This window comes from Penicillium rubens (genome assembly GCF_028828025.1).
Source record: "Penicillium rubens strain IBT 27055 chromosome Unknown utg000001l_segment0_segment0, whole genome shotgun sequence".
In the NCBI taxonomy this organism is placed as follows: Eukaryota; Fungi; Ascomycota; class Eurotiomycetes; order Eurotiales; family Aspergillaceae; genus Penicillium; species Penicillium rubens.
This window is the reverse complement of record NW_026890599.1, coordinates 28,417-45,207: the sequence shown is the minus strand read 5'-3', so window position 1 is coordinate 45,207 and position 16,791 is coordinate 28,417. Positions and strand designations below refer to the sequence as shown.

At 47.6% G+C, this 16,791-nt stretch overlaps 7 protein-coding genes across 7 annotated transcripts; 4 read left to right on the top strand and 3 right to left on the bottom strand.

The window, feature by feature from the left end:
• Positions 1–1,349: 1,349 nt before the first annotated feature.
• On the top strand, positions 1,350–2,849 carry N7525_000014 (uncharacterized protein; the record flags this gene model as incomplete). The annotated part of the gene is made up of 3 exons (XM_061211444.1): positions 1,350–1,682; positions 1,733–1,993; positions 2,061–2,849. The coding sequence occupies 3 exons, from the start codon at positions 1,350–1,352 to the stop codon at positions 2,847–2,849; spliced, it is 1,383 nt and encodes a 460-aa protein (XP_061070670.1).
• A 293-nt stretch (positions 2,850–3,142) lies between these two features.
• Positions 3,143–4,920, bottom strand: N7525_000013 (uncharacterized protein; the record flags this gene model as incomplete). Its single annotated transcript, XM_061211443.1, has 3 exons — positions 3,143–4,593; positions 4,653–4,670; positions 4,734–4,920. 3 exons carry the CDS (start codon positions 4,918–4,920, stop codon positions 3,143–3,145), a joined length of 1,656 nt encoding a protein of 551 aa, XP_061070669.1.
• Positions 4,921–5,761: 841 nt separating this feature from the next.
• Positions 5,762–7,215, bottom strand: N7525_000012 (acyl-CoA dehydrogenase family protein; the record flags this gene model as incomplete). Its single annotated transcript, XM_002559963.2, has 3 exons — positions 5,762–5,947; positions 5,994–6,982; positions 7,029–7,215. The coding sequence occupies 3 exons, from the start codon at positions 7,213–7,215 to the stop codon at positions 5,762–5,764; spliced, it is 1,362 nt and encodes a 453-aa protein (XP_002560009.2).
• Positions 7,216–8,413: 1,198 nt separating this feature from the next.
• Positions 8,414–10,236, top strand: N7525_000011 (cytochrome P450; the record flags this gene model as incomplete). The annotated part of the gene is made up of 5 exons (XM_002559961.1): positions 8,414–9,505; positions 9,568–9,593; positions 9,666–9,750; positions 9,813–9,976; positions 10,041–10,236. The coding sequence occupies 5 exons, from the start codon at positions 8,414–8,416 to the stop codon at positions 10,234–10,236; spliced, it is 1,563 nt and encodes a 520-aa protein (XP_002560007.1).
• A 1,555-nt stretch (positions 10,237–11,791) lies between these two features.
• N7525_000010 (Zn(II)2Cys6 transcription factor domain-containing protein) lies at positions 11,792–13,454 on the top strand (the record flags this gene model as incomplete). The annotated part of the gene is made up of 2 exons (XM_002559960.2): positions 11,792–12,292; positions 12,348–13,454. 2 exons carry the CDS (start codon positions 11,792–11,794, stop codon positions 13,452–13,454), a joined length of 1,608 nt encoding a protein of 535 aa, XP_002560006.2.
• Positions 13,455–13,938: 484 nt separating this feature from the next.
• Positions 13,939–14,648, top strand: N7525_000009 (uncharacterized protein; the record flags this gene model as incomplete). The annotated part of the gene is made up of 3 exons (XM_002559959.2): positions 13,939–13,992; positions 14,043–14,084; positions 14,142–14,648. 3 exons carry the CDS (start codon positions 13,939–13,941, stop codon positions 14,646–14,648), a joined length of 603 nt encoding a protein of 200 aa, XP_002560005.2.
• A 369-nt stretch (positions 14,649–15,017) lies between these two features.
• Positions 15,018–16,164, bottom strand: N7525_000008 (zinc-binding alcohol dehydrogenase family protein; the record flags this gene model as incomplete). Its single annotated transcript, XM_002559958.1, has 2 exons — positions 15,018–15,549; positions 15,608–16,164. The coding sequence occupies 2 exons, from the start codon at positions 16,162–16,164 to the stop codon at positions 15,018–15,020; spliced, it is 1,089 nt and encodes a 362-aa protein (XP_002560004.1).
• Between the last annotated feature and the right edge of the window lie 627 nt (positions 16,165–16,791).

Below are 16,791 nucleotides of genomic sequence, written 5' to 3'. Positions count from 1 at the left end.
TCCCGGGGCCACCCGTGCCCCTGGCACCTTCCCGGAATCACCCGATTACATAAACAAACCTCAAGATCTCGTCCACCTGCTCACCTGGGCAGGTGCATAACCTCTCACATCATCTATAAAATGTGAATCTGACCAGCCAAGGTATGACAAGGCAGATACGGAGCCTCTATGAACATGAAAAACATGTTTGAACCGGTTTCCCGAATCAACAAAGTACCGAGACAAAACGCTCGATGACCATAACCTCATAACCTCAGGTTATCACAAGATCCGGTTTGTCAAAGATTGACGAACATGAACTTCCTCGACTATGATAGAGTGGATTCCCAACACGTAACGGCAGGAGATCATCCTGTCTAGCTTGGTGAATAAACTTGGGTTAATTCTGTTGGCTGGAATGTTGCTAAATCTCTCTCCGCACATCGTTTGAAGAGGCATGACACTGTATACTGCATATTGTCCCATCCACCGATCATATCTTATCAAAGACATGCTATTCTGACAGTTATGTCACTCGGTAGCATCGGACGAGCTTGATGCCTGCAAAGACTGCTAAATTGCGTCCATACATGACACCCTGTATCCTGATTGGATCTACCCAGCCACGAAGCTTCATCCATCAGGGAAAGCTGACTCTCCTGTGGTTCTTATCCCTGCCAATGACGGCGAGTCGGACACCTGTTATCGACATGGAATTCTCCGAGCCCACCAGCTCTGCTATGCAGTGTTCCCGATCAACATTCCATTTCCCGTTTTATCTGCAGAGCGGGGCGGTTCGTGCACGTACACAGCGAGTCAAGCCTAAAGGCCATTGTCATGACTCTCGGATTATTTCCGGGGCAGATCCCGCACCCGATCGGCGACCTCGAGTTGCAGCAGATCGCAACGCTCTTCTTAATGTGTCGACAACCAGTGAAGAACGACAGAGAAGAAACACCTGGTTGAGGGTGTCTAGCATTAGATGAAGGCTTAGGAAACTGAGGAATCACAGCAGTACGGTCTGTTTGGGCGTGACTTATGAAACTGACCATATCAGACATGTAGGGGTTCAACATCACATTGCTGGGACCCCGGCCTACCTGGATTCCAGGTATGTGCTTTTGCCCTATCTTCCTGGTACGCCGATTGGATGGATCCTTGCCTTGTCAAGGAGATTTATTTCATCATGCGCCTAGCTTCCATTAGCTTATTTCCTTTTCCCAGGCCAATCCTGCCTTTCTTTTTCAAACGACCGCATTGAACATAAACCTTTTTCAAAGGAGGGTCTCCCCGTGGCTTCCGCTCGCAAACCTGTTGTACTTCCATATAGCCCTCACACCTGTGGTCACAGTCGTGAGGTATTTTGCACCATGGAGCCTAAGGAGTATCCTCCCAGTTTCACCAGCCGCAGTACATCCTTCATACCATTCGACCAAGAGTCCGACAGCAGAATCATTCTAGACGATGAGAAGTTGCCGCCGGTCGATGGAGGAGTTCAAGCATGGTTGTTCCTTATGGCTTCTGCAATGCTCGAAGCTCTAGTTTGGGGTACGTGGTCATTGGTTCTTCAGTCAAAGATTGTTGTTGAGCCTAACATGCGAGCAGGTTATGCCTTCGCCTTCGGTATATTTCAAGACTATTATAGTACACACAAGCCTTTTGAAGGATCTGAAAACATTGCAGTTATCGGTACTTGTGCGATGGTTAGTCAGGAAATCCAAGGTCGCCCTGCTCTCGCTAACACAACATAAAGGGTCTCGCATACCTGATTGCCCCGTTGGCAATCGTTTTGATGATTTTAGTGCCTAAAATTGCTCGCTGGGTGTCTACCATAGGCGTCGTTATCATGTGTTTGTCTTTGGCACTGAGTTCCTTTTCCACCAACGTCATGCATCTTATTTTGTCGCAAGGAATTGGCTTTGGAATTGGCGGATGTTTTGCCTACACTCCCACCATCCTATTCATGTCGGAGTGGTTCGAGAAACGAAAAGGGCTTGCCTTTGGTATTGTCTGGGTGAGTTATAAAGAATCCTCTACACTACAGACTCATTATGACAAGCCGAACTGATAATTATCATTAGGGCGGATCCGGGCTGTCCGGGATAATCTTCCCACTTGCCATCCAGTGGCTTTTGAACCAGTATGGTATTGAAGCCACGCTTCAAATATCATCAGTGGCATTGTTCATTCTTGCTGTGCCTTTTCTCTACTTTCATCGACCGAGGCTGCATACGACAGAAATCGCGTATCACCGTCTGAATTTTCGTTTCTTGTACAACAAAGTCTTCATAATTTACCAGCTGGGCAACACTCTGGAAGCAATCGGATTCTTCCTGCCGACCATCTACCTTCCGACATACGCGCGCAGCCTAGGCGCGAGCGACTACATGGCGTCTCTCACAGTAATCCTCGTCAATTTGTTCACAGTCTTTGGATCTGTCATCATGGGATTCCTTTCCGACCGATATCACATCACCACCTGCATCCTGATGTCGACTGTCGGTACCGTTATCTCGGTCTTTTTTGTTTGGGGTTTCGCTGCCACTATCCCCCCTTTATATGTCTTTTGTATTGCCTATGGTCTGCTCGCGGGTGGGTTCTCCTCCACATGGGCGGGGGTCTCCCACGAGGTCCAGAAGGCCAATCCATTGGCAGATGCCACTGTCATTTTCCCATTCATGGAAACAGGGCGCGGAATAGGCAATGTGGCAAGTGGTCCCCTAAGTGAGGCTCTGCTCAAGGCAGACAACTGGCGAGGCCATGCGTTGGGTGCATATGGAACTGGATACGGGACACTAGTCGTTTGCACCGGTGCAACTGCATTGATCGGTGGCTTCTCTGTTATGGCCCGGTATTTAAAGTGGATATAAAAAGTTGTGGCGACATACCTAGGTACAACCATGGCCTGTGAGCCGATGATGTTGTGATTAAGGGATGTTCCGTGAAAACTGAGGACACCTGTCTTAAATGATCATTCAAAAGAGGAGAAAAAGGATAAAAAATGCATGATTTCTAGAATGGCTTGATATATATATAAAAAAATGATGTTACATAAGGGTACTGTGAACATCCATGGATGGCAGCAACCATGCCCAGGTGTGCAGACACCTCGCGCTAAACAAATCACATATACAAGTTATCGAACATTGATAACTGTGCCGTATTACTTGGCGACCCAGCCCCAGACCCTCGAGTACCATGGCTTGGGGGCATCGACTTCCTTTTCGTAGTGCAAGCGACCCGTGTCAATATCGGCATCGGCGGCACGGATAAATGACGGACGGAAAATTATCTTGTGCCCGAGGTAGAGCACTACGAAAACGATGGGGCAGATGTAGGCAACGAAGAAGTCGGTCACTCGGAAATGAGGGATGAAAGAAGTGAAACCCTGGGTGAGGGCGATCAGAATGTTGAAGAAGAGGCCGTACCAAGCGAGATATGGTTGCAAGATGGCCTTGTATGGAAGGGTGTCACGAGAAATGCCGCGGTTGGCCAATACACGCATGAACGCGATGTGGCACGCATTGATCGAGGCCCAGGTCACAAAGCCCGCAACACTAGAAAGGTTCACGAGCCAAGTAAAGACTTGTCCGGCGTCATTGGAAACGTTCATGAAACCCAACAAACCAAACAGAGCGGTGAATGTGACACTGACATAGGGAACACCGTGCTTGGTCACCCAACCGAAACAGGCCGGGGCGAATCCTTCATGTGCCAATCCAGTCAGGACTCGACTGCCGCTATACACATTGGAGTTTGCAGCTGATAAGACCACGGACAAGAGCACAGCATTGATCAAGCTTGGAAGGACCTTAACTCCGGCCAAATCGGCGGCGATAACCATAGGCGAGGACGATGCGTTGGTCTCCGCAGTGGTGAGGCGGTTGTTGGTATAGGGGACCACCAGCCCGATGAAGAAGATCGTCAAGACAAAGAAGAGAAGAATTCGAACAAATGTCTTGCGGATAGCCGATGGAACTGTCTTTTGTGGGTTTTCGGTTTCTCCAGCCGCCACACCGACAAGCTCTGTGCCTTGGTAGGAAAATCCGGCTTGGATAAGCACCGCCCAGAAGCCGACGAACTTGCCTACAGACACTGGTAAGTCGGGACTGTATGAGGCAAAAGCACCCGGCGTGCTCCAGTAGCGGAAACCCAGGTATCCCTGCTGCCCCACCCCGACATCGATGCAAATGGCGAAAATGATGAAGCCAATGACAGTGGCCACTTTGATAGTTGAGAACCAAAACTCGACTTCACCGTAGAAATTGACCGGGAGAAAGTTCATAGCCGTGATTAACACCCAAAATACTCCGATGAAAATGGCAATATTTAGGCTAGAATCCCAATATTGGATGATGGTACCGGTGGCGGTTAATTCGACAGCAAACGTGGAGGCCCAGTTGAACCAATAGATCCAACCCATGGAAAATCCGAGGCTTGGGTCGATCAGCCGGGCTGCATATGAGGTGAAGGCACCAGGGATTGGGATGTAGGTTGCAACTTCGCCCAAGGAGCTCATGACCGAATAGACAATGGAGCCGACGAAGATATAGGCGATCAAGGCGCCAGCTGGACCGGATTCGGCGATGGCTGTGCCGCTGGAAATGAAGAGTCCTGCGGAGGTTAGATTTCGGGTTTCGTCGAGCTGGAGAATTGAGGGCAAGAAAATATACCTGTGCCGATAGTTCCACCTGCGACAGAACTGTGTTAGAATCTCCGGTACCAAATTTGATCAGAGAAAGCCAAAGACTTACCAATCGCAATCATCTGCAGGTGCCTGCTTTTCAGCTTGCGCTTCAGTTCCTTATTGTTGGAGGTGTCACCATGATTCTGCTCGGCATCAGGCTCCTTGGTATCTTGAAAGACATTATCCGACTCTGCAGAGACTGCATTTGCAGAGGTTTTGGTATCATCGTGGACGGAGGCATCGGGAGAGACCATTTCGGAAATGGCAGGGCCACCACGGCTCCAATTGAAATTGAATAAGACGAGCTGAGGTTACAGCATTCAAATGATATCAGAGAGAGTAAAGAGAATTTTCTGCAAAGGCTTGGACTGGGTGGGGTTCCGAGCAGACATGTGGAGTAAAAAAAGTCTTAAATGGTTTAGGTAAGACCACTCGGAAGCCCTGGAGCCCTGGAGGGAAGGACGGGGAGAGTTTGCTATCAAGTTCATATGTTGTACCTATTTAACATACATGCAGGTACATAGGTAGCTACCTACCTAGGTATGTAGGTATGTTCAACATATGTTCGATATGTGAACAACTACATGGAGAGTACAATGGACATCTCCAAGTTACTTAATAAAACATTTGAAAAACTCCAAAAAAATGCTACTCCGAGAACATATATACGCATACACTAAACCTTGCATGTATACTATACCTATTTTTGCATCCTGGTATATGTAGGTCACGTACGGAGTACTTCCATCGACAATAAACCTGCATCTCGGGAGAACCTCGGAAGATTTAAAGTTTGCATACTCAGAAATCAGGCAACAAGGCCAAAATAGTCACGCGATCTAATGCCTGAAATACCAGGCCACATAAAGCATGGAAAATCCCAACTCTCAAGTTGACATCCACGGATCAACCTTGGAAGGTTCCAAGGTTGAAATTGATGTGTTATTGTAAGCAAAATAATGGAAATTCCTGAAAAAGCCGTGTTTCATACAGTACTACCACATACGCACTTAACCTGACTAAGATATCCACGCAGATTCGTACTTCTATCAGAATGGCCTGGTCCCTAAAGTACCTGCTTCGGGGGGGTCAGAATCAGATTCGGGCCTTAGAATGCTCATGTTTCATCTCCCTCTTCTTTGGGCCAGCAAATCCAAATATGTATGCCCCAATCTTGCGCATTTGAATCTCCTCCGCACCTTCCGTGATTCGATACCGACGGAAATGACGATATATGTGTTCAAAGGGGTAGTGGCGAGAGTATCCATCACCCCCGTGAATCTGACCCGTCAGCCATGTCGCAACAATCAGCCGGTGTGGACATTACCTGAATCGCTCGGTCGGCAGCTTGACAGCATAATCGATTTGCCCAGAAGTTACACATGGCCACCTGGTCGGAGAGACGGCCCTCAATTTCAACCCACGGCGCGCGCTGAGCCTTGGACGACTGACACTCCGCCACGATACGATCCATCTCCCAACTTGTCTTCAATATGAACAGTCGCAACATCTCCACCTGTGTCATCAACTCGACCACTGGGAATTGAATAGCCTGATTATCAGCCAGTGATTTCCCCTCTCCCCATATCTTCCGCGCCCGTGCGCGATCGATGCTTCGGTCCAGGCAGTATCGTGCAGCCCCGCAGGAGCTGGCTGCTTGACGAATTCTATTCTCGTGCACGAATGTTTGGGCGATGGCTAGCCCCTGGTCGATCGATCCCAAAACCGCCGATTCAGGCACCCATACACTATTCAGTTCTACCGTTGCGTGGTCGGTCGGCATGTTCAGCGTCCACTCGTAACTGACGATGCGAACCCCTCTCGTGTCACGCGGAACTAAGAATGCAGTAATGCCTTGTGCTGATCCGGCTTTGCCAGAAGTACGCGCAAAGATGAGAAAGTGGGTACAGTGATGCGCTCCTGTCTGCCACTTCTTTGCCCCCTTGATTTCAAACCCTCCCCGAGTTGGACGGGCGGTAGTAGACATGAATGTTGCATCACTCCCGTGGTCGGGTTCAGTAAGACCGAATGTTGTCCGGAACTCCCCTCGCAGACGTGCAGGGATCAAGGTATTCCTTTGTTGTTCATTGCCAAAATGATGGAGCATCGAAACATCCGGGAAGTTCCCAACGATACAATGCTCATTTTGTAAATCATTCGCCAGCCCCAAACCACCACCGTACACAGCATTCGAGGACAAGTGATAGCGAATGGCGGACATCCATAAGTTCACGTCCGGATGTGACTGGCCCCCATAGACTCGGGGGAGGGCGAATCGGTAAAGACCCGAGGAATCAGCCAGAGTGCGCGCCTCACCTACCGAGTATCAGTTCCGCTCGTTCTTAATTTTTGTTCAACGGACCTAATAGCTCTTCCCATTCCTTTCGTGGATTCCCATTGTTTTCCCAGTCGGTCCGTTCATACTCACGACGGTGGTCGAAGAAGCGGTTATTGTCATTGGAATGCTGCAGTGGGAGAATAGTTGAGTGGATAAATGAATCTATAGACTCTAAATGAGTTTTGAGATCTGCTGGCAAGTCGAAATTCATTTTCATGTTAGCAATAACTCATGTATTGCTGTATATGCAACTCAGTCTAGATGTACAGATATATATTGGGCTGTTTCCCCGCATTCGGACCTCGGCGACTATGCATCCCATTTTAATACCCGAGTATGCATTAATGCATCTCTAAATCTCTAATTTAGTGACAGGAGACTTCTATATTTTACTCCGAGGAAATCAGAAAATCCCGGGGGAAAGGCCCCTAATGTTGTTAGACAGGTATGGAAGCGGTGGGGGCTGAAATTTCATTCCCTCGATTTCAGCGCCTCTCGCCCCCTACCCTGCACCTGGGCATGAGTGACGGCTTACCAAATTCAAAGGATCAACCTTGGAAATACGAGTTGCTTCATACATATGTGATAAGACAATATAAATGGATACCGAAGGGTCCCTATTTTACGGCCATGTTGTGTTCTAACCTTTACGTCTAGGCATACGGAGTAATGATCTCGACACCTTCTAAAGTACCCAGGTATAGATGTCTCAGGGACTTTTGAACAATGGCGTTGTCTGTGGGGGCCCTTTTTTCCCCCGACACCTCGGCTATTCCCGAATGGGAGACCCTGGAACTTCACCAGGCATGTCTATCCTCTACATATGTATATGTCTACCTCCCTCTGAAGGGCAAAAGAAACGAAGTCAAGTACCAACTGGGAACGAGAGGCGAAAATTAGTCTTGGAACTACGGAGTATATGCCACTATGGTTATTATTCTCGTGATTCTTCAGTTTCAACGCTTTGTCCATGAAGGTTCCACCGAGGCCCCGTGCAAGGGCACGGGGATTAAAAGTGATTAATCCGAACCTCTTAGAAGGAGTGAAATTGATGATCCTAAGCTCTAGACACATTATTCAGACAACATGACCTACCCTCCATATGATCCGTCATTTCTATTGGCACGGATGTGCTGTCATAGGTTGCAGAAGATATTCCACGCCCCAGATATTCTTGCTTTGCTCCCTTTCCCCATCCACAAGTGGACTCCGTACGACGCTCGAGGTTACCGACAGTATGGATTCCAATCATCGTCCGGTATCCATTTTTCAGCCGAGTGGGATAGTGTCCTTCTTGACAGGTCTGTGGGGCAACAATCCCAAAATAAAAAGGGACGGAGCACTGGAAAATCAGCATTTGCATCTTTCCTTGTCGACGTGTTTCTCCTCTCTCTTTGAATCCAGGGACCATGGATTGGTGGAATGCCATTACCGCACAGCCCATAGTGGCACTCGGGGTGATCGGAGTGACCTATGGGGTGTGGTTGGCAACATATCGGTTATGGCTCTCACCACTCGCCCATTTTCCCGGGCCAAAACTGGCCGCTCTGACAATGTGGTATGAGTTCTATTACGATTCTTTCCTAGAAGGCCAATACACCTTCCGAATTGCTGAGATGCATCGCAAATACGGCCCAATTGTGAGAATTAGTCCCTTTGAACTGCACATCGACGACCCAGAGTACTATGAAATCTTATACTCTCGAGACAAACCGAGGAACAAATCCTTACATTTGACTGGTATGTTTGGGGCACCGGCCTCGGCTTTCGGCTCAGTCGATCACCGCCGCCATCGGATACGTCGACAACCTATGAACCCATTCTTCTCCCAGCAGCGAATTCGACAGTTGGAGCCCATGCTTCGGAAAATGATCAATAAGCTGTGCAAAGGAATGCGAGACTGGAAGGAGAGACAAACACCGCTGCATGTTTATCATGCGTTTAATGCGTACACGACAGACGTGGTTGTGGAGTATTCGATGGGTGAATCATTCCATTATTTGGAGGACCCTGATTTCACACCGCAGTGGTCAAAGACGATCGAAGCAATTGTGCAAGTTGGCGTTCAATTTAAACAGTTTCGCTGGGTGTTCAGCTTGTTCGAACTGTTTCCACGGTGGCTAGTCGTGAGTATCAACCCTCACATCGGCCCGGTAATTGACCAAAAACTGGAAAGTTTGCGACTGGCGAAAACGGTCATCGATAGCCAAACTGCCGAGGGGAACCCTGCAGATGATAAGGTTAATGTGCCGAAAGGTACATTGTTTCATGCGCTGCTAGACAGCAAGCTTCCCCCGGAGGAGAAGGCCCCTGATCGCTTGAGTCAAGAGGTTTTCACCGTCATCTCGGCCGGAGGAGAAACAACTGCGAAGAATTTGACGACACTCACCTTCCATCTACTGAACAACCCAGACAAACTACAAAGGCTACGGGACGAGCTCAACCGACTCGACCCCGATGGAACCGCAAGTTTGGTAGAGTACGAAGCCATGCCGTACCTTGTGAGTTGATCATTCGCAAAATCCAGATCTATGGAGTACCAAGACATCTGACAATATAGTAGACATCTGTGATGCTGGAGGGCCTAAGGTATGTAAAGCCTTTCTGTTTTTACCTCCCCCTGGCACGACTTTACAATTTCCTTACTTGACCCTCATGAAGAATCACCAACGCTGTGGCAACACGGCTTCAACGAAGCTGCCCAGATCAAGTCATGATATACAAGGACTGGGTCATTCCTCCTGGGGTACGATATCTGCACCCCCCTTTTTGTGTTTGCCTAGGCCTTCTTTTGACAAAGTACATCAGACACCTGTGGGGATGACCAGCATATTTATGCACCACAACGAAGATATTTTCCCAAACTCGCAAAGCTTCATTCCGGAGCGATGGATGGACCCAGAGCAGAGAAAAAAGCTCGAGAAGTACCTGGTTGCTTTTAGTAAGGGATCAAGACAGTGTATCGGAATTCCGTATGTGATTATTCTTCAGTTGTTTCATTTTAGTCCACATGGTCTACTAACATCTGTTGACCAGCCTCGCGCGGGCGGAGATTCTTTTAGCCATCGCCACCATTTTCCGGGAATTTGATATGGAGCTATACGAGACTACAGTAGATGACGTTCAAATTGTGCGAGACATGTTCAATGGTCTCCCGCGAAAAGGAAGTCAGGGAGTTCGCGTTGTGATCAGGGACTGCAATGGACACCCTCGGCAGAGTGCAACCTCATAAAGGGCCTTTTGACTTTGTCCTCTATTAGTGAATGAAGCTTGTGCTTATAAGGGGGCTCCACGAAGAAGTAACTCTACTAGCGGTGCTGATTATAACAGATGTCACCCAAATTCCCAAAACATTCCAAAGGGCTTTTCTCATCTGGGGCTGGTTTGGCGGATATTAGGCGCAAACCCGGGATATAAGCGGCTCACGGTCTCAACGTAGATAATACATACATATCATGGGCATCTTGACCTGAAGGTCAACGCACGGGGTTCTACACGACAGATCCAAAAAGGAAAGTAGATATGTCTGTCCTTGAATTATACTTGATATATCTTTTGCCTTTCTATAATCGATTGACATTCCCAGTGTTGGTAACCCAGCCGCTCTCTGGCCAGGGGCTTAGTTGGGCTTTCAACCCCTTACTTTGCATTCTCCACCCCTCGACAGTTGGTACCAGAATGCTCCGTAATCAGTGGATTTCAGGATGGGGAGGTAAAATATGACATCCAAGGGAAAAAAAGCAAAAGAAAGCATCGGGCCCAAACTGTCATGCCGGAAAATTCTCAGCTCCTAGGATGACTTTAATTCTCCGAACTTCGATGTGGCCTGGGCCCAACGTGAACTGCGATCTTCCAAATCTGAGTTATCTACCCCGTATTAAGGTAGTCTATGTCTAATTATTGAATATAGGTCAGACATTTGGCTCAGTGACGTCAAGTCCGCCTCCAATACCTACAACGGAGGCAGTATAGAGTAATATCTATGATCAACCGGCTGACTTTGGGCATCGTAGGTGAGATGGCCTGTTGTTTGAGACTATGTACGTAATATTTTCTATTTGATCTCAGAAGCAGGCCATCAACATTTCATCCGATCTCTTCGACTCGGGCCCAAGGGCTGTTGAAGCTGTCTCAATCTCTTGGCCCTCCATAAAAAGGAGTCCAAGTTTCAGATGCGGCGCGATGTGAGACAATATTCACCTTTATCGTATCACAACAGATCTGCTCGCTCATACATTGGTCTCATTTGAGCATGGTGTAACATCTTCCATGAATATTGATGCACCTCGTACCAGGACTCTGGGGTCAGCCTTCAATTCATGGATGCGATGGAGATACCCTTAAACTTCTGTCTGCATGTTCGCATGTCTATACACATGCTGTGAAAGGGCTAGGTTGTTATGACCTGAGAACTTGTCACACCTGAGAATTGGGCATGGAAAGTTTGGGAGTGTCCAACGAATCACCATGGAGGGTGTTCAAGAATGTTGTGGATCATGTTCCAAGGGAGAGGTATACAGGCGCGGTGATACCAACCCACGCGCTTTAATTTTGAATAGAACCATCTTTCCTCGAGTCTGAAGACTGTTTCGATGAGGTGATGGAGAATGAAAGAAATTGATTCCTATATTGCATCGAATTTCAGTGGAGCGAGAACGAGATACATATTTGCCCTTGGTAGCTTCCTATCTATCGATGGTCTATCTCTGCAATTGTCGGCCGCCATAGGGGATCTTGTTTCGTGTTTCGTGTTTCTACTTTTTTTTTTTCCCCTTTTATTCCTCACAATGCATACAACGCACAATTATCGGCACTCTCGACGGTCTGCTTGTGATCGTTGCCGCGGGCAAAAGTTGCGGTGTGAGCGCGATCATTTGAACGGCATGTCTTGTGAGAGATGCCTAAAAGCCCAAGAAATATGTACTACCAGTATGAACCAGCCTGCACCGATCATATTACCCTCAAACCATGGTCAGAATCTACTTGCCCGAGAAGACCACCAGAGCGAAAGATTCAATCAACGGCATGGATCAATGTCTGTCCTTCACAAATCATCCGCTCCCAGAGTGAAGAAGATACATGATCCCTTTCCAAACTCGGGGAGGCTCAATATGCAAGACCACTACTGGGGAGGAGGCGGGTCAATGCCAGCTCTTCCCGGAGGTAGCTTATATTTGCCCTCAGCGGACATTGGGTTTAATATGCCCTTGGATTTTGGGAATATCATACCTCCTGCTGAGCAATGGTGTAATCCTCATTTGAGTTGGTCCACCGATGCCTATAACCTAGTAAGTTGGAACTAAAGACACACAGCAGTCATCTACTGACTATCAACCACTATAGCCTCCTGCTAGGGTGCCGTCAAATCAAGTGTATCCTTGCGAGGCAAATTCTTGCTTTCCCTTTACTTTTACCAGTGGCGCTCCACCAGGCGCCAGCCAAGCCACCGAAATGGCAATTTCCGAGCCTTTTCAAAATAGGTGCTTCAACTATGGCGATAGCGAATTGCCCTTTGCAATAAAGGACCGCCCAGATCCTGCGTGGATGAATCACCCAGATATTGCAACTATAAACAAGCCTCCCTCGGCGACAACAAGCCAAGAGGATCTGCCCTCTACGAACGGCATCTGCAAGAGTCTGCTAAGATTGAAGATGGGACTTGTAGAGGATCTGGAGCTATTTGAGACCGGATCGATGCTCCTGGAATCCTCATCCATTTTCTACGGAAGTTCTAATTTATCAATTGAAACACTCGACCTTCCAATATACCGTCTCCTTAATTACTCCTCTTGGCTTTTGGAAATTGTTCGATCGTCGTGCGGTACGGAAGAGAGCTTGGATGTTACATCTACACAACGATTTGGATCGGAGAGCAGCGGATACGACGACCCTTTGTTTATCCTCCCAGACGCTGGCAATAGCTTGGATGAAGATGTTACCACAGTATCCCCGCATGATTCCGGATATCATACCACAACGACATCTCCGGATGGAACGACAACTCCCACAATCCCGAAATGTGATATAGCACTGTGGCTTGGGATATTGGAGGCACATTGCTCACTTGTTCGAATATATCGCGCTGTCTTCATGCGGTTGTACCAGCTGTTTCTCATCATTCCTCCCACTGATGCAGCTACGATTCTGCTATTACCAAAGGTGCGGTTCGGGCAGTTTTATTTGGATGGAAATCTCATTGCCCAAGTGCAATCATTGGTTGATTTCAGCTCTGCAATGATGGGAAAGCTTGACCGAGCCCTTAAATTGCGGTCAGGCCCGGCCCAACCGCAAGAGGATCGAGAGTTCGATTCATCTGATACAGTCCAGAAAGATTGGTCAAGCTCAATCCGCGACATTGTGCTGGCACAAGAACAGGATCCTTGTGAAATGTCTTTGATGGAAATAATGGAGTGTTTGCGGCAACGTGTTAAAGACCCAGTGGTTGCTTAATATGGTCCTTTATGATCTTCAATATTCAAAAGGTTTTACTTGTTCCCGTTTGCTTTCATGACCTGGCGTAGTTTAAACAAAAATCGCAAAGTAACAAGCAAGAAGAAGAGCAAATCACCTAAAAACCAGATAAGAAATATCACCGAACCAGGTAAGCAAAGGCTGATGTACGGTTCCTCCCTGCGAAGCAAAGACCTATTGATCTCAGATGGGAATCACGCCGCGCTGGGTTCTTTTCAATACAAGGTCATGGCATTCATGGGTCATTGCAGTCGAATGAATAGCTGCGACATTCCTTGCATATTCGGACACCGAGTCCGAGTCCGATCTGGATTTAGAACTCATATCGATCCTGCTGGATGGAGTGATTATTCAACTACACCCTTAAAAGGGACCATTCGCCGCCTTACCACGGAGAGATACATCCCCAAAGGGACAAGGAAACAGATCTTCTCAACTGATTTCCAAATTTAAATCCCGGAGGATGGCTGTACCTGATTTCGAAGATGTTCCTGATCTTACTGGAACCTGGGTATTGGTACGTTCAGTTGATGACTTGCCTATCGTATGGGCTAACATGATGACTAGAACCGAGAGCTTTCAACCGATCCAGATGAACTTTTCGTCTTGGTAAGAGCAATAGTAAATTGATGTGCTGGCATTTCTTTGCTAAGAAAAAAAAATTAGCAAGGCGTACCTTGGGTTGTCCGAAAGGTCTTGCGACACGCCCGGCTTTCATTGCAAATCCACCAGACCACTTCACTATCCAAGGAAAGCACATGCATGGGCGCAAGCTCCAAAATTTCTGATTTGGCCGACAACCTGAAACCAGTCACAACTCTTCATATGACACAAACTGTCCACCCAGGGGGCTTTGACAGCGAAGGAAGTTACTCGGTCGACGGAAGTCGGCAAGACGTTTCGCTGCCTATCTTCGGAGATGTTCAGATGCAACTGCGATTTATTGACAGACCTGATATACTGGAAGATCCCATCCGTCAAATCCTGGAGGTGGCCAGCTTGAGCGACAAGGTCATTCAAGAATTGGCCCACAATGCTTCAAAGGGATGGGAAGCGGAAGTGATTTGGGGATTTGAAGAGCTCGAGGGAAAGAAATGTATGACACGGAACATTAGCACGACCAAGGACGAGAAGAAGGTGATTGCTAAGATGGTTTATGATGGACCAAATTAGTCAAATTAGTTCACCTACTGTCTATGTTGATAGTTTCGTTCAACGCAAATCGAATCTTTAAATACGCATATCACCACTACAAACGGCATTCTTAGCAACATCTCATGTCCTTAAGTGAACACCTAGTTCTGATTCTAATAAGGTGGTTACTTTCTACTTGAGTTAGTCGCTAATAGCGAGCTCTCTCCGTCCAAAGCACAGCACACTAAGCAGTAACCATAGCTGAAAGGAACAAAGATATAGACACCTGATACGACAACCATTTCCTAGACTATGACGTGACACGGAATTCCAACGGTCCATCAAAAGGTACATTCTCTTAAATACTTGGGTACTGGGCCATGCTCCAAGCCAACTTATTACAGGCTTTCATTTCGTGGTCATATGGACGACGAGCTTCTTCCCCGAAACCCTTCCATTTCGCAGCATGTCTAACCCTTCCAAGATCCCTGCAAATTTGCCTGGAATGATTTGAGTTGGACAGGGTTTAAGCTTCCCATCGTCTATCAATTGTTGGAGTTCTAGGTACCACGACTGAGCCCAGACTCCAATCTCGGGTTGCGGTGGAATACCGTATGGGTCAGGGAGCTCCACACCTCGTCCGGAGATAGCACCTCCCATGACTAGTTCATGCTTGATTGTCTTGCGCGAGCAAAGACTTTCTTGATACTGCTCAAGTGCACAGTATCTTCCTCCAGTACGACCAATGGCTGCATGGCACAGCCGCAGAGTCTTGGCTTCCGCAAAGGGATCAAGGGCATAGCGCAGGGTGTTCTTTGTGGCCGCTCGAATATCCTCAGCACAGGTTGGAGAGTGGTAATCGAAGACAAGATCTGCCCCGTATGAAGTCACCAAGTCGCTGTTGTGGGGGGAACATGTGGTGATTACCCGGTGGCCGCAGCTAAGCAATATGAATTAGTTGGGAATATAAAGCCACAGAAGGGAACTGGACTACTTACAGCTTCACCATCTGGATTGCAAGTAGGCCTATGGTGCTACTTCCGCCGTATACCAGGACATCCTCGGACTTGGATGCTGGGGTGTGTAATGTTCCGGGCAGCTGAAGTGACCAAAAAAGGGCAACCCCGAGAGTGGCAATTGCGGTCCCCGAAAGGGAGGGTGCAGCGACAAGGTCCATTCCTTTAGGAACATGGAAAGTAAGACCTGGTTCGGTTCTAATGTACTCGCAATATGATCCAGACATCGGATCTGACATATTTGAGCCTTGAACGGCACCAAAAGCCTTATCTCCAAGATGGAATCGTCCCTGCGCAGCAACCTCACTTCCTAGAGCAACCACCGTGCCTGAAAAGTCACACCCATCCCAGAGACCTGGGGTCGGGAACCTCAGTGGCATCTTATAATCACATGGATTAAGGGCCACAGCAGCAGTCTTCACCAACATTTGGTGGGGGCCAAGTTCTGGGATAGGCAGACCATGAGTGATTTGAAGAATACCACCTTCATGCTGAATGATGCCGGTCTGGTTCGAGGGTAATTGATCGTGAGATGCCATCTTGTTGTAAAATGAAAGCTAGTGGAATTGTACGTGTGAATTTGGGGAGGCTCGTTTATATAAAGTCCAGCGTGCCTCCTCGCCGTACAACGAAAAGAATAATAATCGCAAAAACACCAGGAAAAGCCAAGAAAAACAAGGAAGGAAGAAAAGAAAAAAAAGAAATTAACAGAAACAGTGCCTTTCCTGGGCATGCCATGGCGGGTTTAAAATTGGCGATTCTAGTCAAAGTTGCAATCGCTGTCTTTTCTAAACATATACATTGGAACAATCACTCTCAGGGTCCCGATGAGAACGCAGGGCTTACTATTTACTGAGAATGCTAGCTGATTTACAGTTAATCTGAAGGGGTTATTCCAGCGCTATGAATCGTAACACCCTACAAATGCAAGATTAGCGCCGATACAGTTGGATATTACACCTTCTGCATATAATGTGCTGTGTCCCCTATGTTGTATTACAGGAGAGCAGTCCAATCTAGGCTGCATTCACATATTGTAGACGTATCACTAGGGTAATGCGATTCTATATGCTGTCATTGCAAGTTATCACATTGGCTGGTGTAGAGGGAAGATATTGACTCTGGATTTGCAGAAAGGAAACCTGATCACTTTCTTATAGCTTTGT